At 32.4% G+C, this 25,007-nt stretch overlaps 1 protein-coding gene across 3 annotated transcripts in view; it reads left to right on the top strand.

Annotated features, from left to right (window-relative positions):
- Positions 1–24,699, top strand: part of ALCAM (activated leukocyte cell adhesion molecule) — a 177,950-nt gene extending 153,251 nt beyond the window's left edge. Inside the window, exons 12-16 of one of the 3 annotated variants that reach the window (XM_016151495.2) lie at positions 1,374–1,506; positions 3,416–3,454; positions 3,745–3,862; positions 20,569–20,684; positions 24,488–24,699. In XM_016151495.2, coding sequence (XP_016006981.2) covers positions 1,374–1,506; positions 3,416–3,454; positions 3,745–3,862; positions 20,569–20,656 — 378 coding nt within the window. In that variant the 3' untranslated portion in view covers positions 20,657–20,684; positions 24,488–24,699. Of the gene's footprint in view, positions 1–1,373; positions 1,507–3,415; positions 3,455–3,744; positions 3,863–20,568; positions 20,685–22,213 lie in introns of all 3 variants that reach the window. The other 2 variants (XM_016151494.2, XM_016151496.2) reach the window with 2 other exon arrangements.
- Positions 24,700–25,007: the final 308 nt, after the last annotated feature.

Here is a 25,007-nt window from a genome sequence, read left to right as displayed (position 1 = left end):
AAGGGGGCTCTGGGCCCCTTAACTGGAAGGAAATGCTGCTGTCTTGATTTGGAATAAAGACTTCAACCACCTGAACTGCTGACAATGTACACATTTATTTTTTTAGCATCAAAAATGTCTGTTTCTTTTCTGTTTTATTCTTTTTGCTGTCTAATTCAATTAAGTAATAATTAAAGTATAAAAGAATCTATACTACTGGTAATGCGAGCATAGAAAGTAGAAAAATAAGCATACAATAAATATTTAATGAATGAAAGATATAAAATTTTCAAAGGCCACCCTAGAAATAAGCACATATATTTTGTAGAGATAAAAATAACAAACACAAAGACTCAGTGAGAAAGTCATATGAAAAATACTAGTGGGAAATGGTAAAATAACAGGTGAACTTACTATGAGTATAAAAATAATAATGCCATTCTTCATTGTCAAGGAGAAGAATTGATTCTGGCCCACTAGATGATATGTTATTTTTCTTGTTATAGGTTTTTGCTGTTCTATACATAATCTTTTATTTGTTCCTTCCACAATCACATGGTGAATTTATTATATTACAACTCCTGAAACCTCTGCCCTGCCCCTTACCTGGAGACTAGACAATATCCCTAAGCATGAAACTAGCTCTTGTCCTCAAGGCCCTTACATTGTAGTTGAAGAGAAAGCAAGTAGAGACCCATACATGGTGTATATAATATGACCAAGAAAAGAGCTCAAGTGCATATGTGCTTTAGTGGTGTGACTTAGGAGTCAAGTCCTAGGGAAGAGATTAAAATGAATCATCTCTTATGTTTGGAGGAATCAAATGTGGTGATTTTTCTCATTAATACCTCACAACCACCAGATGAATTTACCAGTCACTAAAAAAAGAGCTCAGCCTCTGTATTTAGCTCAGGAAAATTGAGAAAAAACAGTTCAATTTCCCATGAGCAAATCATACAGAAATATGCACTTAGATACAATGGTTTAAGACAATAGAATTAACCTCTGTAGTGAAGAACAATGTCATAATTTACAAATAAGAATAAAATTCATAACTTTCTTAGGAAAAATTTGGTGGTTAATCATTAATTATTTTGAGACAAGTACTATTATGCTGAAACATTAACTAATCTGAGCATCGATAGGAAAAAAATGGTTTAATAAATTTAATTATTAGACTTTATAGTAGAAGCATAAACAGAAACCCAGTCACTACTCTTTTTCCTCCTTGCTGTCGACGTACACCTGGAATGGTCTATGTCTCTGACCTCGCATATACTCTTGAACATCAGAAAGCACTACAGAGCACCTATCCTATTTCACTTAGTAGTACTCTTTCCCATGTTTTTAATCTATTTCCATTTCTAAATCTGTATTCTTTATTCCTTTTCCAGACTGAGGAATCTCCTTATATCAATGGCAGGTATTATAGTAAAATTATCATTTCCCCTGAAGAGAATGTTACATTAACTTGCACAGCAGAAAACCAGCTGGAGAGAACAGTAAACTCCTTGAATGTCTCTGCTAGTGAGTATTTTATTTCTGGCATTAAAAAAGTAAGAAAATTTGAAGTTATTCTTCATTAGTTTTAAATCTTCAATTCCATCTTCCTATACTGCATTATGGTAAGTTTTATTTATTTATTTTGCATTTAGTATCATCATCATAAGGTTCTTTTTATTTTCTGATGTCCATTCTTGTGCAATCTTTGTCTTGACAGCTAAATCATTTCATGTTTTATGGGTCAGAGACCTTATCTTATACAGGAAAATTTACCAAGAGCAACAGAGGATATGAACTGAGTCGCTATTAGTTAATCAATTTTTTTGTGTTCAGAGTATAGATAATTCAAAGATTATCTTAAAACATTTCTATATCAGTTATAATTTTGATAAATTTTTAATTCCCTTTAACCTATCATTTTGCATTCCAATTCTACGTGATATTAATGCTACCTTTATTTTGTACAGGAATATCACATGTTTAAAGCCAAAGCAAATTGGTAGTAAAACTATCTGATATTAGAGTTCATGAAATCTAGTGTAAAAAAAATCATGCTTTTAAATATCATCTTTGAACCACAGCTAAAAATCAGATAAATGAGATTATTTCAGAAAAAGTGAAAAAATATCTTTCACTGCTGTAATATATACATACCGAAAACAGCTTCTTCTGAAAACAGTTGTCATTTATTTGAAATTATCAATCATCTTCAATTACGTCATTCTTTTTATTACTATGTCACCCTCAATCAGGTGTGGCCTAGAATGAGGCTCGGCTCTGCACAGGAGATTTAACTGACCCTCCACACTTTTATTCTTCAGTCAATTGGAATCCTGTATATGACCTTAGCAGGAAAGGAATATACTAGATAGGAATTAGCTGGAAGTAGGAGAAAATAATTATCTAAAGATAACAGTTCTTAATAGATTATGACTGGAATATAAAACCTACTGCACTGACAAGAAAAGAGCCAAAGAAATTTAACTTTAAAATAGAAGCATTGACTTCTTAGAATTTAATTTAGCAAGTATTGATTTATCCTACCTAGAAAGAGAACTTATCCTTTCTTCCTAAACACGAGTGTCTCTTTTTATTCTAACATATTGAATGGTGGTTTCCTAGACCTTCCAATGGCTTGGAGTGTCTCTTTTTATTCTAACATATTGAATGGTGGTTTCCTAGACCTTCCAATGGCTTGATCAACATTTAATACAGTCATTTTTTAATTCAGTGAACACCTCCTGAGATTCTAATTTAGTAAGTATGAAGAAGAGTCTGTGAATCTGCATTTTAACAAATACCATCAAACTTTTAATGCAGATCCATGCACATAGAAGAATATTTATATTGTTTAATATTAGAAGGTAATCCACAACAGTTGAGATTCTTAAAATGAGCCAGGAGCGTGGCACTTTGGAGGGCTTTTGCAAACATCCCATATGTTGCCTCAGAGACATCCCCAATTTTAACCTCCACCACTACCACTTTGAGAAGATCTCCAGTAGTAGGTCCTTGACACTGAAAAGGAAAATTAATCATCATCTATTGAGGCAGGTAAAATTGAAATCTGTTGAGAAACACTGCATCATAGATTTCATCTATGGCAAGTTGTTTCTCTTTAAAAAATTCTATTAAAAGGTGGTAGTGGGGAAATTACTATAGATTTCAGGTTAATACTGTAGCTTGTCAGTTGTAAAATTTTCTGTGGTAGATTAATACCTTTGCAGTTTTAACTACTCTCCTTTCCTTAAAAACAAGATTAATTTCTTTGTAGGGAAGTTCATGCTCTAGTAAATGTAAATTTTTTCTACCCTTAGCTATAGAATAGATATTTTATCTTTTAGTATTATTACATCATACTATAATGGTAAAGGTGACTTTCATTTATAAACAGATTTTGTTTTTAATTTCATATTAACATTTTTCATTTCAGTAAGTATTCCAGAACACGATGAGGCAGACGAGATAAGTGGTAGGTACTATTGCCGCCGACTCTTCTTCCTTGACTATCAGCTCAAGATTTATGAAGTGTCATTGTTTAAGTAATTTTCTGAGCCTCCACAGTTTTGACTTGAATTAAAATAGTAAATGAGACAAGATAGTAAGAATACTAAAATTTTATCCTTTAAATTCACAAATTTGCATGTTACTAATAGTAGTGAGCCTTAATCATTTTTAATAAGAAATAATAACTAGATTGATTTATTTTCAAAAATCATTGGCATTGCCTCTAATTGTATGGGCTTTTCTTCTTTGTTGTAGATGAAAACAGAGAAAAGGTGAATGATCAAGCAAAGCTAATTGTGGGGATCGTTGTCGGCCTCCTCCTCGCTGCCCTTGTTGCTGGCGTCGTCTATTGGCTGTACATGAAGAAATCAAAGTAAGTTGTTGGAAAAAGATCTTCATTGTTCATTGACTTTCACTGGGAGAAAATATAATGTGTTCATTATGCTCATCCAGCCAGGCATATGATTTCTATAACAGGAAAGGCATATATTCTACATCAGGCTGATCATGTTGTGTTTTTGGCTCATAGTGACAACATCACCTACCAACATCAGGGACATGGCTTGGGGTGTTATTTCACATGTGTCTCCTTATTTTTCTCAGTCAATAGTCTGAATTCAAATTTGAGTTTTTCAGTGCTTAGGTGGATTTTTAAAAAGTATATGCTGCCTAAAGGTCAGCTATTCTAAACCATTTGGCTGAGGTTGGTAGAAAGTAATTAAAAGTGGCTAGTGCGTTTAGCAGGTATGGCCAGGTATCTTTGCAGTGACAGATCTAGCCAACAGTGAAATTGCCAGTGAGTTAGAATTATCTTGTTGTTCACTCTTCTTCTGTCCCATGTAGGTCACTTTACTCCGTAGAAGGACCTAATTTGGAAAATAAAAATCAACATTATTTTGTCTTGACTTTTAAAAAAATTGATTAGAGTATAACGACTACTTTAAATATGATTTAAATGGTGTTTAGATTTAAAATATTAGTCATAAAATCATACAGATAATATTAATCTTACAAATCATCTAACAATGGTTTATAATGAAAATCCACTAACCAATGAAGAGTCTTAACATACACATGTGCCTAGTTCTTACTTATCACCCCAGCCCTGACCCTATATTCAGATGCAACTGAGCAGAGATGAGGTTTTACCATTTGTGTTTTAAGAAGTTTCTTTGGTGAAACTGTGCTATACCCCTGTTTTCAAACATGGGATTTAAATTCCCTTATCTTATAAATGAGAATATCAATTTTTACAAGGGATATGTATGGCTAGTGGCAACTTTGGACTAAATTTTGTATTCTATTATTGCCTAATATAACACCCTTTAAAAACTCAAGCAAATTAACTTAAAAGAAAATCAAATGAAAAAGCAGACTCAGGTTCTATGATCTTGCCCTGTAAAGATATTAGCAATTTCAGTGGAGCAATATTCAAATGGAGCTGTCATCAAAGTAAGGCAGGAGCTCGGAATTTTTAGTCACATTATATGAGCATGTATTGAACTGTTTTGTTCTCACAAACCATCTTGGAAGTAAATACTATTATTATTCATATTTTACATTTAAAAAAAACTAAGGCAGAGAATTGTTAAATGACTTGCATAGTTGGTAAGGAACAGGATGGTATTTGATTTAGATGTCTAGAATCTTTATGTTTAATCACTAGGCCTTGCTTTTTTTATTTTTAATTTTTTTAATTTTTTTTTAAATTTTTTGTCATATAAAACAGAAATATTTTGCTGTTGTGTGTTCTGGTTGATGTGTATGTTCACTCTCAGATCATGACACAGGTCACAGTCACTTATGATCTTCGCACTTTACTCCCCAATCTTGAGCAGTAGCCACTATCACTTGGTAATAAACGCGTTCTTTTTCTCAATGAACATTTTGCCTACAACAATTTCATGTGGGTCTCTGTCCATGGTTTCTCTGGAACATTTAGAAAACTGCCTGTCCTTTGAAAGTGAAAGGAAATGAAGAGTTGCCCAGAGGCAATATCTATCTTATAGAAATTTTCCATCTATGTGTATAAGTATCCTAATGGTCAAAATCTTATCCCCCCTTTATAATTCACAATAAGGAACTCACAAATCTAACAGCTTGGGTTCTAGGGCATTTCCATTTTATTTACATAGGATTTTTAATGCACTCCAAAAACAATTTCATTTTCTAAAAGAATGAAAATAGAATTTTCTTGTATCCTGAACTTGAGCTGAAAAATAAACAGCAGCCCTCTACATTATGATCAAATGAATGTTAAATTCTTGGAGTATCCCTAATGTCCTTGGAGTATCCCTAATGTCCTTGGAGTATCCCCAATGTCCTTAATCATTCTATTCTAATTGCCAGTATCTTATCAGATACCATTTATCCATCTATGAATAGAATAAATTTATGTGTGTGTGGGGAGGTGTTACTTCATTGGTTATTACCATATGATAACCCAAATATAAAATCATGGTTAAATAAACATATTGTCTATAGCTTAATGATTAAGACTTCATGAATCTTTTAAAGTAACTCATTCAGGTAAGTGCATTTTTTACCATCAATTAAATTGTCATTTAATTGAAAAATGCACCAACTTTTCTAGAGTTAATACTATTAGTAATCAGAATAATAAATTGCAATCTCATCCTAAGCATCAGTGTTTTTATAAGAATTTATGGCACTCTTCATATTTGCTATGTGCTTTGCATTCCTGATTATTCTTAGCAAGTTATTCCTTGCTAGTGCCCCCTGAGATAAACCAACATATTTGCAGCATGAGTTAATCCCTTTGTCGAGAGTAAGTACAAATTCATAATAAGAGCCTTCAAGTTCAGAATTGCCAAGGCCATATTCTCTTTCTTCTCTTCTAGGTAATTCCTTCAACTTTACAAATTATTATGATAGTTTCATTTCTACTTGTAGCTAATATATCATCATTTTACATGCATAAGAGAGATTTTTATTAAAGATATGGTCCAGACTTTTCCCCAGATCCCTAAAGAAATATAGTCCGATGTTTTCCATCCTACAAAATAATACCATCAATAATCTTAGTGAGTCATTGATTGTTACAAATAACTTTGAGCAACAAATAAATTATGAGTCAAACATTTGATTTAAAGTCTCAGTGATACAGCTAGCAAAGCACTGAATTTGAGCAACATTTAGGATAAGTTCTTTGCACTGACAGTTTGAAAAGGTCATTGGAGAGAGAGAAGAGGAACAAATCTTTTATGCCCAAGTAGAATTTAAGAGTTCATTTGTTAACATATCTAATGGCTACTCAGCTAACATGCATTTCCCATTCCATTAATGTGAGTTATACATTTATATATTTATTTTAAATACAGAGAACTGCAGCAAGAAGTGCTTAGCATTGTGAGATGGCATATCCATAGCAGAGTAAGGACTCATGATTTTTCTGCTGCTTTGATTCATATTACTTCTCGCTGGAAGATTTTTTTTTTTAATTGGAGATTTTTCAACAATGAGAATGGATGACAGATCATTTCCCATGTATGTAGGGTATTAACTGACAGTTCCAGGCAAAAGGCATTAATTGACTAAGCCCATTCCATGTCTAGCTGTGTAACAGGTTTAATAATTTTTTTTTGTTTACTTATTTGTCTTCATCCTGACCTCTGAACATTGTTTTTAGCTCTCCAGGAAGAATTCCAAATCCTTTCCTGCATATCTTACAGTACAAGAACTAATGAAAAATTAAAAGAGCCAAAGATAAGGAAAAATATAAAGATAGAATGATGTAGCCATAAGCTTACTCAGAATTTTATTAAAACTATATTTTCAGGTTGGTTGCATTTAAGAGACCCCTGACACCACACTTATCACTAAACTACGAGTAAGCATTAACTAGAAATTTGTAATCTCAAAATACACATTGCTGAATATTGGAAACTTACCAAGACATTTATCTTGTGCAACTGTAGAACTCATGACTATTTTAAAGAAAATGATTGTGTAATATATAAGCAATCTATAAATCTAAAAATCACAAATATTCTTTGTTAGTTCTGCCTTTACATAATGCTATATTATTTCACTACTGTCTCCGAAAAAAAAAAAAAAAAAAAGCAGAGGCAGTTCTAAATTGATGGAAGAACTGAAGAGCACTTGTGTATAATACTGAAACCTCAAGAAACAATGTTATATTAGCCTTTCTAAAACCATTCTCATTAGTATCTCTTGGTATATGAAACAAGATCTTGCAAGAAGGTTGATTTTAACTGACTTCTATTTGCAATCAATATTCATTCTAAACTCAAATATATGTTCCAATGAGGGAAAATATACTCCCACTGAATAAATTGAAAAGATAGTGCTGGAGAACCATTTATAGCACATTTTAAATGACTTTCCTCATTTAACACTACATAAGCACCTACTAATTTTTATTTATTTATTTATTTATTTATTTATTTATTTATTTATTTCAGTTCTTTTACTGAAATCCTCAACAATGATGTAGATGCAATTAATCCTATTTCATAGCATGTAAGGCTCAGTGAGATTAACTTACTCAAGATAATATAAGTAGGTAGTATTCCGTATCTCATATATTTTCAGAAACATTTAATGCCTCACCAGGACTTCTTTGGAATTGCAATTTCATCTCTGCTTTTGATGTCTTGCTGGCATTTAGTATAGTGCTAGAGATGGAAGGGCTGATGTGGTCTCTCCCCTCCGAAGTCTGGCTTATCCAAGCTTTGGCTTCCTGCTCTTTCCCTACCCATGGCCTGGCAGGCAGCCAGAAGAAGGAAGAAAATAAAATTCCCTATTATTCTATCAAACCACAAATAATAGAGTAGACTGGAGGGGAAATAAGATAATGTGGAATTGCTGGAGTTCCCATTCAGTCAACCACAAGGTCTTTGGCCACTCAAAGGGCAGAACCATCCATGGCTCTGCCCTCTGTGACTATGCGAGACCCAAAACATTTCCAGAGGAAAGGGCATGTATCGAAATATAGTGTTTTCAATTTTTTTAATCTCTTCTGGCATTTCAATTTTTTTAACTTTTTAAATTTCAAATTTTTGTCTTCATTTTCTTTTCAAAGGTGAAGAGAAGTAATATTCTCTAAACACCTGCCATGGTGTTCTGTCCCATCATTATCATAAGGATACACTTCAAACCATAATGCTGAATGCATGCAGGTGACATACTGTTTTCACGCATATTCAATATTGCTATGTTTATTTTGATCTTTCAACCTTTTAAAAGGATGGTCTACATATTTACTCTTGACCTAGAAGAAAAGGCTATTTTCTATTTCTTACTGAGGACAGAAGGATTCCCTATTTAAGTGGATATATTCTTTGGAGAATCTTAGAAATTCTAAGGATATAAATGTGAAAGTCTTAATAAGCCTAACAATTCATTCTACTTCATTTCCTTCTTTAAACCTGGAAATTGCTGGTGTCTGTCCTCCTGAGATGCAGGGATTAGAGCCCTCCCCTCCTGCTCTAACACTTCATTAAGCTTGGCCCAAGAGGAAGCTCACTCTGCTGACAGTTGCGACCAGGGGACAGAGAAAAATAACTATTCTCTTGGATGTGAACCTAATTACCTATACAGATGTCAGCGGCCAGTTTGTTGGAGATGGAGATTCCACACTGCCAGGGTCCCAGTCTTAAAAATCCACAGTACTGGTACCCTTTTGCTGTGTGTCCCAGGCATGTTACAAATTAAAAAGAAAAGAAAATGCTCTTCAAACCAGAAAGTATTAATGACTTCTCATACTGCCTCTGAGTTTTCAATTTAAAACTCAGAGGCAATATGAGAAGTCATTAATACTTTCTGGTTTATATATATATATGCCTGAATTTTAGGAAAACCTAAAATCTTATGAACTCTTTCATGGGTTAATTATTTTAAGTGGGTAATTTCATTGTTTTTTAAATAGATAATTCTAATATTTCATATATCTTTCAAATGATACCATATCCCAAGATTGTGATATATTTGTTATCACCTTACACTTCTACTCCCTTCACTTTTCATACCTCCTCCATCCCCAACTGACTTATTTTTGAGAAGTATTTGACATATAACAATGTATAAGTTTAAGGTATACACCAAAGCATTGATTTGATATATTTATATTTTGGAATATGATTATTACTGTGGCATTAGCTATCACTGTCATCATGCCAAATAATTATGATTTCATTTTGTGGTAAGAATATTTATGGACTAGTCTCTTAGCAACTTTGAAATGTTAAAATAAAGGCACATTTAGGAGATACCACCGGGTTAGTCCCCTACCTTATTTGAAAATCTCAAAACAACTTTATAATATTGGAGGAAATGTCACACAAAAAAAGTATTTTCTAAAAAGTAATTTAAAAGTATTGCATCCTTAATAGGCACTGTGTTTGTGGAAATAAAAGAGACAGGAGTTGAGACCAGTTTTAATCCCTTCCACTAGTGCATAACTATATGGCCTTGAGGAACAGCTCCTTTGACTCACCTTCAATTTAGTGAGTTCCTGTCACCTGCTAGGGGCTTTCTCTTATACTGTCACATTTGTCTTCACACTAACCCTTTGAGTAGATCCTGTTGTTCCCCCAGTTTATAGATGAGCAAGTATGCTTAAGAAGAGAGACTGCTCTAAAGACATTCAACTCAGACTTGACGCGTGAAGATGAGGACCCAGGCCCACTGACCTCCTCTCTGCCTCATAGATTAGACTAGAGGGTCACCACTAGAGCTATTCCCAAGATTAACTTATTGTGATTCTATTAAATTTTCTAATGAAAGTCTATTTAAATTTTCTCTCATATTTAAAGTTATGAAAAAGTTGATAAAGAAACTTTAAAACAAATAACCATAATAATTTAATTTTTACCCGAGCACTTGTTCTTTATAATTGCCTAACCTTGTCCCTCAAATTAATTGACTGAAAAATATTTTGCCAAAGAGAATGATTTAAATAAATTTTTGTTCTCTTCTAGTCGTAGATGGGATTTACCCTCTGTAATCCATTCAAATCTTTGAATTTTTCCAAAATTAAAAAGGACACATCCATAAAATTACATTTATTTTTTACCACATCAAGACAAAAGTAATCAGAATAATTTTTAAAGTTTTCATTTCTCTACTAAGGAGAGTGGACTCTCAATAACAAAAATGGAGAAATTCATAATGAAATCCATTTAAATTATATATACATATACTCACTGAATACACCCGCCCCCACCATCTACACTATTTTTATTTCTGTTTAGTACATTTCACAGTGGTTAACACTTAGCATATTTGTATAACTGTGTAACTTGGCATAGGGATGCTGGAGAAAGGCTGCTGGAGTTTCAATTCTGGCTTTGCTACTTATTAGCTGTGTGACCACAAGAAAGTTTATATGTCTCGATGTAAAATAGAGATATCCTAAGGTTGCAATAATTAATATCTATGCAGCTCTTAGAACAGTACCTGGTGCATTGTCATAATAAGTGTTAGCAGTTATTATTTTGGAGAATGAGATTAAGAAAAGAAGAGAGAGTTTCACTTTTCATTTACCGTTACTTATTGTTTTGTTTTGTAAACTTTAAAATAAAATATATAATTGGCTCGATGTAACCCAGCTTTTATTCCACAAATGTATTCTACAAACATTTCATGTTGTTCTCAACAACTCCTGGCTTGTAATTCCAAATTGTGAGCAGAGATCATTTTCATCTGTACAGATAATGCTGAAAGATGTGTGATTTGCCCCAAGTAGTATAACTTCCCTAGAGAGAATTCTCGTCACTCCCTTCCTCTTGATACCTCCTTCTTCTATCTGATACAATTTGATGAAATCACAGAAACTACTCTCCATCCTTAGGCAAATAAATTCGACTAGAAAGAAAATAAAATGAGAAATAGCCTTCTGTTTCTCACTGCACCTTTTGCCTGGTTCTATCTCTGGCCTTGAGGACCATACTTTAGCTTATCTCTGTATAATATTTTTATGGTATTCAGGTAATATTTGCTTGCATTAAATGTGCAATTACATCTGTTTTGATAAATGAATATACCTTTGCAACCATTACTTCACAATATAGAGCATCTCATCACCCCAGGAAGTTCCCTTGGACTTCTAGTCTAAGCTACCAACCCTGTTCTCAAAGGCAGCCAATGTGCTGATTGTCATCACCAAGATTTGCCTAATCCTGAACCTCATATATGTGGAATTATGCAAAATGTACTCCTTTATGTCTGGTTTCTTTCATTTAACATAATGTTTCTGAGATACATATATTAATGATTGCATTTTTTTTTAAATTGCTGAGTAGGTTTACTTTGTTAAACTATATCACATTATTTTAATCTATTCTCTTGTTTATAGACATTTTAGTTTCCAGTTTGGGCCATTATGAGTAATATGTCTAAAATCAAATATGTCTTTGCAAACATTTTGGTGGGCATACATTTTCACTCTTTTGGGTAAATACGTAGAAATGAAATTGCTAGGTCATAGGGTAGATATTTGTTCATGAGAAATTGCCAAACGGCTTTCCAAAGTATGTATCCTATTTGTAATTCCCTCCAGCAGTATATGAGAGTTTCACTTCTTCCACATTCTTGCCTAAATTTGGTGTTGTTATTCTGTTTAATTTTTGTCATTCTAAGAAGTGTGAAATGATATCTAATTTTGGTTTTAACTCACATTTCTCTGAAAACTAATGATTTTAAGTCCAAGTACTTATTGGTCATCTTCTTTTGTACAGTGACTTTTCAAATCTTTTGCCTATGATAATATTGGTATTTATCCTATTGTGATTGATTTATAACAGTTCTTTTCATAATTTGTATAAAGAAATTCATTGTCATAGATATATTGTGTATATTTTGTCCTAGTCTGTGGCTTGGTTTTTCTTTTTCTTAATGCTGGCTTTTGATGATCAGAAGTTTTTAATTTTGATGAAGAGCAACTTATTAATTTTTTCCTATAATGTTTAGTGCTTTTTATGTCCACTCTACAAATGTTATAATCTTTGGCACAATCTTTACTTATACCAAAGTGGAAAGTATATTTTTCTATGCATTTTTCTAGAAACTTTATAGTTTTAACTTTTACACTTAAAGATATGATATATGTAAAATTTTGTGTTCAGTTCGAGACATAGGTGGTTTATTTGTTTGTTCGTTTCTTGTATTGGCACCATTTACTCAAAAGATTTTCTTTTGGCCTTGGCACATTGTCGTAATAATGATGATAATGTGAGTCCTTCAACTTTGATATTTTGCTTGTGTTAGCAATCTTGTTTCTTTGCATTTCCATATAAATTTTAGCAACTTGTTAATTTCTACTGCCCCAAAATTTTAAACTGTAGGGGTTATGGTTGCTTTGAATTTATAGATAAATCGAGTAGTTTGAAATCTTGAAAGTATTTAGTCTTCCAATTCATGATTATCAAACATTTATGTCTCCATTTACTTAAATTTTTTCTTAGCAATATTTCATAACTTTTAATCTAGGCATTTGACATGTATTATAAAGTTTATTCTTATGTTTTATGTATTACAGCTTTATATATACAATTATTTTTTAATTTTTCTTTTTTATTTGTATTTAGTGGTGTATGAAAATATTATTAGTATTTGTTGAAATGTATATAACCATCTTCTTAAATTTATTTCTTAGTTCTATTAGTTGTTTTGTGATTCCTTAAGATTTCTATGTAAACAATCATTTCATCTTCAAATAGAAATCGTTTTACTTCTTCCCTTCTTTTCTGTATGCCTTTTATGCCTCTTTTTCTTGCTTTACTGCACTCAGGAGACCCACGATACAATGCTAAATAGAAATATGAAAGCAGACATCTTTACATGTTTCTAGTCTTAGAGAAGGAGTTATTTAGTATTTCACATTGTATATGATGTTAGCTGTACATTTTTCATATGGGCTTTCCTAGGTTTAGCCAAACTAAAAGGGAAGGGCACAGTCCTGCAGACTTCCAAGTCTGCCCAAGATTTCTGACCCCAACAGCAAGGACTTAAGAGTTCAATACAAAGGTAAAGGGAAGAATTCACATGAAAGCACCCTCACTTCTGACATGAACTCTGGCTTGGCTTGTTTCCCAAAATCATTCTCAGGTTTTATAATTTTCTAGAAATATAGAACTCACTGAAATCTATTAAATTCATGGTTATGTTCATTGCAATTAAAGGATACATTAAAATTAGCCAAGGGAAGGGAAGATAGGGCAAAATTTGGGAAGTCTTCAAATGAGAAGTTTCCATTGTCTTCAGGGATGTGTTTCTCTAATGGTATTGATATGTGGCAAAAACATGGAGTATCGACAATCTGAGAAGCTTACCTAAGGTCTGGTGTTCAGGGATTTTTTTGGGCCTCCATCATATAGGCATAATTGATTAATTGTTCATGTGGTCAAACTCAGCCTTCAGCCTTTTCCTTCCCCAGAGGTCAGGCTGATGTCATATGGCCACAACCACCCTGAACCATATGGCTGTTCTTTCAGGTGCGGCTAGCCAGCTCCCATGCTAAATCTTTTAGGTGTTGATAGCCCTAAATTGAGACATCTCCTTAGCATAAACTATAAAGTGCGATCCTAGAGGACCACCATAAATAATTAAGCCACTCTTGGAAAATTCTGTTTAGAGAACATCTCCCAAGAATTGAGCACAAAGACCAAATCTCTTTTGGGACAAGCCCCAATTCTTCACTACACGATGTCCTTAAACAGGTTGAAGAAATTTTTTACCATTCCTAGATTACTAAGAGTTTTTAGTTATGAATCATTGTTGAATTTTCTCAAATGCTCTTTATCTATTACATTACTTCTACATCTACATTATTTCTACAAATAATCATATTGTTTTCTCATATTCTTTATTCTGAAAAAAAAAATGGTAGTTTACATTGATAGATTATTGAATGTAAACCAGTCTTGCATTCCTAGAATAAATCCCACTCCAGTATGATGTATCATAATTTTTTATATATTGATGCATACAATTTGCAACATATTTTTAAAGATTTTTTTTTTGTCTAAATTTGTGAGGGATATTGGTCTCTAATTTTCTTTTCTTGTAATATCTCTGCCAAGTTTTGGTACTAGGGTAATGTGGGCTTAGTAAAATGGGGTGAAAAGAGTTCTATCCTTTTACTGAGTTTGTTACTTCCTTAAATGTTTGATGTAATTTAATAATAAAACCACATGGGCCTAGAATTTCTTTAGGAGAACTTACTTTCAAATAAAATTTTGTGATTTTAATTTCTTTTATATATATAAGGTACTTCTACTTGAATAAATTTTGGTACGTTTTTCAAGGAAAATATGTGTTTCAGTTAAATTGTTGACATTTTTTCAAAAAGAAAAAGTTGTCCATTGGATTCCCTTATCCTGCCTATGGGTTCTATAGTCATAACACTCTCTGTTTTCTAATATTCTTATTTTATACTTGTTCTTTTGTCTTGCTCAGTCTTTTTAGGGAGTTACCAATTTTCTTAATATTTTAAAAACTAATTCTTTGCATGGTTTTTTATTTGTATTGCTTATTTTCAACTTTAATTATTTTTCCCCAGCTTTATTGAAATATAGTAAATAATTAGTGGCTCATATTTACATTGTAGAAATCAATGTTTTTTTCAGTTATAGTTGGCATACAATAATATATTAGTTTCAATTGTACAGCATAGTGATCAGAGATCCACATAACTTGCAAAACAATCACCCCACTAAATTTAGTACCCCTCTTCCCCCTTACATATTTATTACAACATTGTTGACTGATTTCCTTATGCTACACTTTATATCTCCATGACTATTTTGTAACTATCTATTTTGTTTTTTTAATCCCTTTACCCTTGCTCTTATCATTTAACTATTTCCTTCTAGTTATTTAGTTTAACTTGTTCTTCTTTTTTTAATTTTATAAAGTAAATTAAGAATTTAGATCAATGTTAGCCTTTCTTCTTCTATAAGACGAGTGCTTAAATTATGAATTTGAATCCCAACACTATGTTAACTTCATTCCACAAACTTCAGTATGTTGTATTTTTACATTCATTCAGTTCAAAATATTTTTAAATTCCTGTTGTGGTCTCTTATTTGGAGTCATGTAATTAGAACTATATTAAATTCCAACATTTCTCGTTTGATTCCATTTTGTTAAGACAACCTATTCTGTATGCTTTTAGTCTTTTGAAATGTATTGAAGTTTTTTTGTTTGTTTGTTTGTTTGTTTTGCCTAGTGTGTTGGCATAGTATTTCCTGGTGGATGCTACATGGGCATTTAAATAAAAAATTGTGTTGATGAGCACAGTATTTTTAGCTGTATGTAAAATTACATAATCTTCTTATGTAACTTCTTATCTTTAAAAAAGATAATTTATTAAATTATCTTTAATTTTTTCAAATGACATAAAATCACTTCATATCTAATGTAAGGTTTTAAGCATATACTTTCAGTAACAGAGCTATTCAGTTTTAGCTACTTCATAATCATGCATACTGAATTTTGATCCATTTATCTTACCAACTACTGAGAATGGGTTCTTAAACTCTCTAAATAATATTATGTATTTGTCTATTTCTTCCTCTAGTTCTGTCAGTTTTTGCTTTATTCTTTTATTAGGCACATACACTTAAAATTGTTATAACATTTTTAGGTGTCGAGTCTGTTATAATTATAAAACAACTCTCATTAGCCTTGTAGTATTCCTTGTGTTGAATTTTACTTTGCCTGATATTACTATAGCCAAACTGCTTCCATATGCTTACTATTTACATGTACATCTTTTTCTATCCTTTCATTTTCAATTATCTATCTCTTTATACTCAAAATGCATCTCATATGCAGGAAGGCTGACCAAACTATGACTCCCAGACCGCTGCTTCATTTTGTAAATAAATGTATATAAGACCACAGTCGTGCCCTTTTGTTTACATGTTGTGAGTAGTTTCACACTATACACTGCCAGAGATGAAGTGGTGGAACGAAAACCATAAGGTCTGCAAGCCTAAAATATTTACTATCTGGACCTTTCAAAAAAAAATTTAACCTCTGCTGTAGAGCATTTAGTTTTCTTGCATAGTGCGGTCTGATGATTTAACTTCTAATTGGAGAATTTAGCCAAGTTACATTTGACTTAATTATCAATATTGTTACATTGGAGACTACCATCTCCCAATTTGTTTTCTAGTTGTCTTCTGTTCCTCTTTTCTTGCTTTGGAGTTACTCAAATAAGTTTTAGTATTACATTTTAATTTCTCTGCTGGCTTTTTAACTATACCTCTCTGTATTCTTTTATTGTGGTTACTCTAGGTATTACAATAGGAACTCTTAATTTATAACATCTATTTCTGTAATAATCTAAAATCTTTGAACCATTATAATTTCATTTAACCTCTTCCATATACTTGTAGTGTGAGTTTTATAATATATGCGGTTGTAGTGGATATGGCGACAATAGCAAAAAGGATGGAGGAAGTAAAATAGTATTTCAAAGGTCTTATGTATAATGCTATATAGAGAGCATTAAATGGTCATCTTTGTAAATTTTTTAAAAATATTATTTATATTTAATTTTATAAACATAATCTGTATCCATTTTTTCTTGTACACCAGAATTTTCATCTGGTGTCATTGCCCTTCAACCAAAGAATTTCCTTTAATATTTCTCTTGGTACTGGTTTGCTAGTGATGATTTCTCTCAATATTCTTTCATTAAATATAATATGTCTTTATTTTGCCTTTAATTAAAAGGTCTTTTTATTGGATATAAATACTGATTTGAGAGATTTTTCTTTAAGTGTTTTCAAAATGTTTAATTATCTCTGGCATGCATTTTTTCTTAATTAGACATCAGCTGTTATTCATGACATTGTTCTCCTAAACAAATTTTCTGTGATTACTTTCACATCCTTCTCTTTTATATGCTTTTTATTAGTTTTATTATGATGTACTTAAGCGTGTTTTTCTTTTTATTATTTCTGCTTGGGAGTTGCTGAGAATTTTGGATCTGCAAATGAATGAAAATCACAAACCTGGGAATATTTTTATTGTTTCTTCAAATATATTTTCTGGCCTGTTCTCTTTTGCTTCTCCTATTTGGATTCCAATTACACATACATCAGACTGTTCAATATTGCCCCACAGCTCACTGAGGTTCTGCTTTTTTCCCTATCATCTTTATCATTTTTAGAATGTATAATTTATGGTTTTGTCTTTAAGTTCACTGCGGCTTTCTTCTGCCATCTCTAATCTGATGATAAGACAATTTAGTGAATTGTTCATTTCCAATATTGTAGTTTTAAGTTGGAGAATTATTTATCTTTATATTTTTTTTGGTGCTGAAATTTCCATCTGTTCTCTCGTTGTTACCATATTTCTCTAAGTTTTCAAACATGTGATGTAATAATTTATTTAAAGTTTTTGCCTGTGATTGCCAGAGACTGTGTCATCCAAGGACATCCTCTGGAATTTGTGTTGCATTTTTCTATTCTTCATATGTATGGTAGCTTTTTTATTATATACTAGTCTTTCAGGGGGTGATATGTTATAAAGATTCTAGTCTCTGTTATAATCTTCTTAAGGATATGGGTTGTTTTTCCTAGCAAGGAATTATATTACTGGCTGATTTTCTTAAACTTGTGAAGGTTATGTTTACATTTTATGTGACACATCTGTCTTAGTGTGAATGCTGAGTATTGACACATTGTCTTTACTTGGCTTTTCTTTGTTAAGGACTTCTGTCTTGGTGACCTTAACTTCAGACTGTTTGCCTGCGTGAGTAGTAGCTAAAATCTATATCAAGTTTTTAGGCTTTCCAGCTGTTGCTTTCTGCTGGCCTATGTGAAATTTTGCCCACCTATGTGCAGTTTAGGGATCATCCAAGGAAGTTATTGTGTTTTACACACAAATTAGTGTGGCTTTCTTTTTCCTGAGATTTTTCTTTTTTATTTCCAGCTTTTGTTCTAGTCAGTCTATGTCTCTGCAACTACAAAGTGCTCTCAGAGGAAAAGTTATGTAAAAATAGAGCTCACTCAGTATAAGGGTCCAATTCCCTTTCTAGTTTCTAGTTTCTTCTGTCACCCTCAAGTACAGTCAAATAGTTTATTCTGTATTTTTCTGAGAGTTTATAATTGTCATAAATGTAAGGATTAACAAAACACAAGGTTTTAAAAAATCATTACTAGTACCAGAAAGGAGAGGAGTGAAGAGGCTTTGAGAATCATATGGCTTTCCTTGATTGCCACGATATTTTACTGATTTATAGAAATTATAAATATTAGTATATATTAGAATATAGAATTAGGATCTATTAGAATAATCAAGGTACAAATTTATACATATAACTTTCTGCAGTTTATCTGAAAAGATTAGAATGAGATATGAGGTTCTGTCATTCAATGTAGTATTCTCTCTATTTTATATATCTGTAAGAAAGCAAGTGGGTGTGTATGAACTTCATATTTGTGGACACAGATTTATAAGGAACAGTAAAAGGAAATAAATATGAACATAAATAGTCACTGACATATTTTGTATGTTATATGTATTATATACTATGTTCCTACAAAATGTATGCTAGAGAAAAGGAAATGTTATTAAGAATGTTATGATTACAATGGAGAGAAAATACATTTACAGTAAAGTCAGTTCAGTTTAGTAAAAGAAATTGTCTGTATGCCTACTATTTCTAGTAAGTGGGTATGTGCTGTGGATAAAATAGAAATAAAACTGGTCCTTATTCTCATGGAGTTTATACTTGAGAAGACTAAAGAGATTGACCATATCTCAAAGTGTCATAAAACAGATGGCTGGAGATCTGGGTGGAGGTTCTCCAAAGAAAAGAGTGAGCTGGATCTCTATTTTTAAGGGCAGAAGAAAGCAAAAGATGCCCAAATCTTAGAGGGCCATGCTTTAGAAATAAGGGAAAACCAGAAGACTGGATCTCCCTAAAACTGCAACTGGGCCCCAACTTGTCTCAAGCTCTGACTGAATTGGAGTTCCTCACCCTATCTGCTTATGAAAGGAGAGGAGAAACCTTATCTGATGGAATATAGTGTTCATTTATACATTGTGTCATGCTAAATAAAAAAGACTAGATAAGCAAAGAGTCAAGAAAATACAACCAATAATCAAGACAAAAAGTAGAACAAACAGGTCCATGCATGAATTGGATATCACAGTTAACAAAGATATTAAATAACTAAATAATATATTGAAAGTGGAGGAAAATATGGGCAAAGGAGATAAATGGAATAGAGAATTGAAACGTTATGATTTTTCCTGAGTGGTCACAAAACCAAGAACTGAGCTGTGTTTTTAAGAAAACCTGGTTTCTGATCTTAAAGGATAGAATCCAGTCAGTCATGTTTATCGATGGCAGCCACTAAGGCAGTGTTTCTCAAACTTCTGCATGAGGCAGAGCCACTTGGAGATCTTGACTAGCATATGTTGCAGGCCCCATTCCCAGAGTTCCTGTTTCCACAGTTTTGTTTCTGAACTTCAGAATCTGTACTTCTGTAGAGTTCCCAGAGGTTGCTGATATTACTGATATGGGACTACGATTTTGAAACCATCACATTAGAACTGCTTTAGCTTCTGCTGCCAATTCTCTGTCATAAGCTTGGATCTCTTTTTAATCTTGGTTTTAATTTAATCAATAAAACAGAATCCATGAACAATGATACAAGGGACTGACATGATGGGGAATGCCAAAAAGGGAAAGATCCTAATGAAACTCCCTCAGGAAATTTTTGCAGAAAGTATTTATCCAGAATGAAAATTTTGACTATTCGATGGTAATAATTACATTCCAGAAAGCAGAGAGGAAAACAACCCAGCCAAAAACATGCACAGTCTGTGTTCAAAATAATAGATTTCTTTTTCTCTTGGAATTTATTTAATGCAACCCCACTCTCAAGGTAATTTCATTGAAATGGGTTCTGTTATCAATCAAGGCTCAGAGGTGTGGAGTTGTTCATCGTAGTGGTTTGCCTGTATTAGATATAAAACATCCACTTTTCAAACAAACGTTAACTTGAATCCTAAATTTAAAAAATAATAATGTGTGTGTATCAGTGTAATAATGTTTATTTCCTTCCTTTATAGGGCCGTATCAAAACATGTAAACAAGGACCTTGGTAATCTGGAGGAAAATAAAAAGTTAGAAGAAAACAATCACAAAACAGAAGCCTAAGAGAGAAATTGTTCTAGTTGTTGTCCAGGTGAGCAGGCCACATGAGGTTTATAGAAATAATTCTCAGGAAAGTACGAAACATCCTAGGAGATGAAGGGGAAAGCCTTAACACTGAGGCTTTTAAAACAGGAAGAGAGTTTTTCAAAAGCAAACTTCGGTAACTCAGAAAGTTGTTCTCAGAAGAATCTCCAGTTTTCCTATCCTCTAAGAAAAAAAAAGTCATTATCTGAATAATTAAAAACAATTTTGAGATTTTAACATTCAATTAGCATTATATACTCTAATACCTAAAATTTTCCTGAGTACAAAGAAGCTTAATTTTATAAATTAATATTTTGGTTGGATGAGAGCTGATTCTAATACTTTAAATTTATTTTTTAAAAAAATTATGAGAATAATCTTAAATATAAAAATTTTAATCCAAGGGTTTAAATACTTAAAAGTGTCAGAGTATTTATACAACCATCTCCCAAATCATTTTAATGAAAAGGCTAACATATCTGTGTGTGTATGTACACACACACACACTTTTGTAGGTAGTGTGTATATTATATATGTGTGTGTATGTATATATGTAACTGTATATGCACATATATGTATGTGTATAATGTATATGTTGATGTTGCATATATTTATGTATAATAACTATATGAGTGTGAATTTTTAAGACAATCTCCAAAAGAGGTATGTTTCCACGATATTGCCACTTGCAATTTGAGCTTTTATTTTTATTTACATTCTGTTGAGCCAGCCAAATAGGGAACCCATTTGGACAAATTATTTTGTGTGTCTTTGAGAATAACTGTTACTGTATCTTACTCATCTAAAGTTAAAATCCCCAACTGCCACAGTAAAACTTCAGTTCATTGTAAATAAACCCCAAGTCGCAATTTGAGTAGGTCACCCAAGTTAATCCCATGGAGAATATATGGGCCATGGGAAAGAACTGTAATTTGAAAGATGCACAGAAGGAAGAAAAATACGATAGTTTAAATGAGACATTTTTAAAATCTGAAAACCAAGATCTCAGATTGATCGGATGAAAGAAGAACTGGATTTCTTCTCCTATTCTGCCTTCCATTAAAAGCCAAGTAGGCAGCATTTCCACCTGTTTTTTTTTTTTCTGCTTCTCCTTTCTTCATTCCTCAACTTTTCAAAAACATAGGCTTTAGCTTTCGTTTTCTTCAAAATTGGAGAGAGTAAATTCTTAAAGAAAAGTTGAGCTTGAAGACAAAGCCTACAAGAGAGGGTGATTTGAAGGGATAAGTGAATTTTTTGACCTGAAGAGAAAGAGAATGAAATATTTTCCTGAAAAATCTTGTAATCTTCATGTGAATTAAGCCATTTTCATACAAATTAAGACTCTCAACAGTTCCAAAAACTTATTTGTAGAGGGCCATGGCAATGCCTGAGATTATAGATGGGTTTAGGGATAATGGAATTTTTTGAAAGGCTCCTATAATGTAATTCCTGTCACTTTTAGTACAAAGCATCTGTTGGTGGTGAAAAATGATTGCTATGGTAACTTACTAAATTATGTTTTCTTCATTATTTCAGAGAAAAAACTGTATAGGCCAATTGAAGCATGAACGTGGATTGTATTTAAGACATATACAAAGACATTGACAGCAATTCGTGGTTCAAATATTAACAGTTCATTCTACCAAGCTGTCACAGGATTTTAGAGAATTATCTCAAGTCAAACAATGAAACGAAATTACAAACAATAACAAGTTTTGGCAGCCATGATGATAGGTCATTTGTTGCGTTTGGTTTGATATTTTTTTTCTGTAAATGTCTGCACTGAGGATTTCCTTTTGGTTTGCCTTTTATGTAAATTTTTTACGTAGCTATTTTTATACACTGTAAGCTTTGTTCTGGGAGTTGCTGTTAATCTGATGTATAAGGTAATGTTTTTATTTCAATTGTTTATATGGATAATCTGAGCAGGTACATTTCTGATTCTGATTGGTATCAGTAATGTCTCAAACTTTCTCACAAGCACCCGGATCCCAAAGGTGGCAGCTTGTGAAAGTTGGGGATACACATATTGCCCTATTCCAAAACTGTGATTTTTTTTTTAATCATGAGATGAGGAGGCAGAGAATCAGACTGATAAGCACCAGATGAGGTGATTTTGTGTATGGACCACCAGAAGACTCTCATAAGTAAATCACACACACACATATGGACACAGATACATAAAAATGGTACTCCTGAACTGACAATGTTGCCTACACTGGAAAAAAAAGGAACAGAATTTGGGTAGCGCTTACCTTTAGAGACACCTGCTAGTAATTATTTTCTGTCAAAAAAAAAGAAAGAAAGAAAGAAAGAAAAACTATGTATGAGAGACAGTTTGAAAAAATCTTGGATAATATTTCCATTTTCATAGATCACATTAATCACCGTATTGAAAAATTGGTGTTAAATCCTTTGGGTTATCCACTGCCTTAAATTTATATCTATTTCTTTTAAAAAAAGATATCAGTCAGAATTGGAGATTTTTAACAGTGGTCATTATCAAAGCCGTGTTATTTTCCACAAAATATAGAATATATATTTTTTTCGTGTGTGTTTTTGTTAACTACGCTACAGATATCGAATGCACCTTGAGATAATTTAGTGTTTTTAACTGGTACATAATTTATCAAGCAGTACATAAAAGTGTAATAATAAAATGTCTATGTATCTTTAGTTACATTCAAATTTGTAACTTTATAAACATGTTTTATGCTTGAGGAACTTTTTAGGGTGATAGTATAAATGAAAATTTTTTGAAGTAGACTGGATATGAGCCAATAGCTACTTGTGACTAGACTTTTAAACTTTGCTCTTTCAAGCAGAAGCCTGGTTTCTGGGTGGACATTGCACAGTCATTCTTATCCTAGGATTTACATAACTTTATTTAAAAAAAAAATGAACATCAGATTTCCAGGCATAGAAATGTGTTCTTTGGGAGGAAAAGGAAAACTGGTGTTTGTTTTTTTAGATTGATGGAATAAAAAATTATGAAGCCAATGAAAAATAAATTGAAGATTAAACTCAGATGGAGATTAGGAATAATATTTTGTCACTTCTGCATTATTTAGAAACACATGTTATTGTACATTTGTAAACCATTTACTGTCTGGGCATTAGTGACTCAGTTTAATAAAAGCTTCCTGTAGTGCACTGATATGAATTAAGTACATAAAATATTCTATTAGACTCAATGCTTTGTAAAATAATGTGGGGAAAAAGAAAATATGTTATTTTGCCTCTAACTTTGATTTATTGAAGTTTTATTATTTGGCAGAAAAAAAAAATTGAATCTTGGTCAATATTTAAACCAAAGTGAAAGGGGAAAAACCAAAGTTCTTTGTTTTGCATGGCTAAGCCATTCTGTTATCTCTGTAAATACTGTGATTTCTCCTTTTTTTCTTTTCTCTTTAGAATTTTGTTGAAGAAATTCTAAAATTTTTAAACACCTGCTTTCCACAATAAATCATGAACACTAAAGTGAAAATACTTCCATTATAAATACTTTTTCTTTTTCGCTTTTGGTGTGGGAGATCAAAGGTTCAAAGTCTAACTCCTCAGATACATTTGCAGAAAGAAGCACTGTGACAATAGAGAGGGTTATGCTACAATTATTTCTTGGCTAACTTGCTATGGTTAACTAAATCCAGAAACAGCTCTCAGAACCTAGAGAGCAGAACATTCAAAACTCAGAACTCTTGGACTGAAAGCAGATAGTTTGCCGGGAAAAGGGGGAATGGCATTATTACTATTGAATCGATGTCTGGATTAAAAAATAATAATAATAAGGAATGCATATTTGTGTAACAGCAGAGATATGCACCGCAAGGCTGGGAAGGAAGATCATGCACAATCCTCAACTTCTGAGGTTGCGTCTCTCCAGTTTAACTCTGGCAACAGAAGACAGGTTTTGCTGGTTCAAGTTTCACTTTCAATCTGTGTTACAGAAATTGTATGTGGAAATTGATTAACATATCCGTCTATACCTAAAAGATAATAAAACTGAAATATGTCTTCACATATCTCTCATGGCTGTCTGCCTCTTGTCTAAACTAGGATGCTTGAGTATAGAAAGTAGTTGTCTTTATTAAAAGAGTGGAAAACTCACTGTGATTCTGTCTCTCTAGAGAGAAAATGCAGCAAAATAAAATTCTCCATTCCTTCCTGTTATATCAGGTGGACCACCTTAGCTAGTCCTAGATTTCACTATAATATGTGTGCCTCTGTCTTCAGTGATAGCATCATATTTATTGTGGATGTCCTAGCAACTTAAGTAAGAGGACACTCCTAATTCTTCACTTCTATCACTGACAACACACCATTCAGTTTA

Source organism: Rousettus aegyptiacus, unplaced genomic scaffold, assembly GCF_014176215.1.
Source record: "Rousettus aegyptiacus isolate mRouAeg1 unplaced genomic scaffold, mRouAeg1.p scaffold_m13_p_4, whole genome shotgun sequence".
Taxonomy (NCBI): domain Eukaryota; kingdom Metazoa; phylum Chordata; class Mammalia; order Chiroptera; family Pteropodidae; genus Rousettus; species Rousettus aegyptiacus.
Note: the sequence above shows the minus strand (reverse complement) of the source record. Positions and strands in the feature narration are given on the sequence as shown.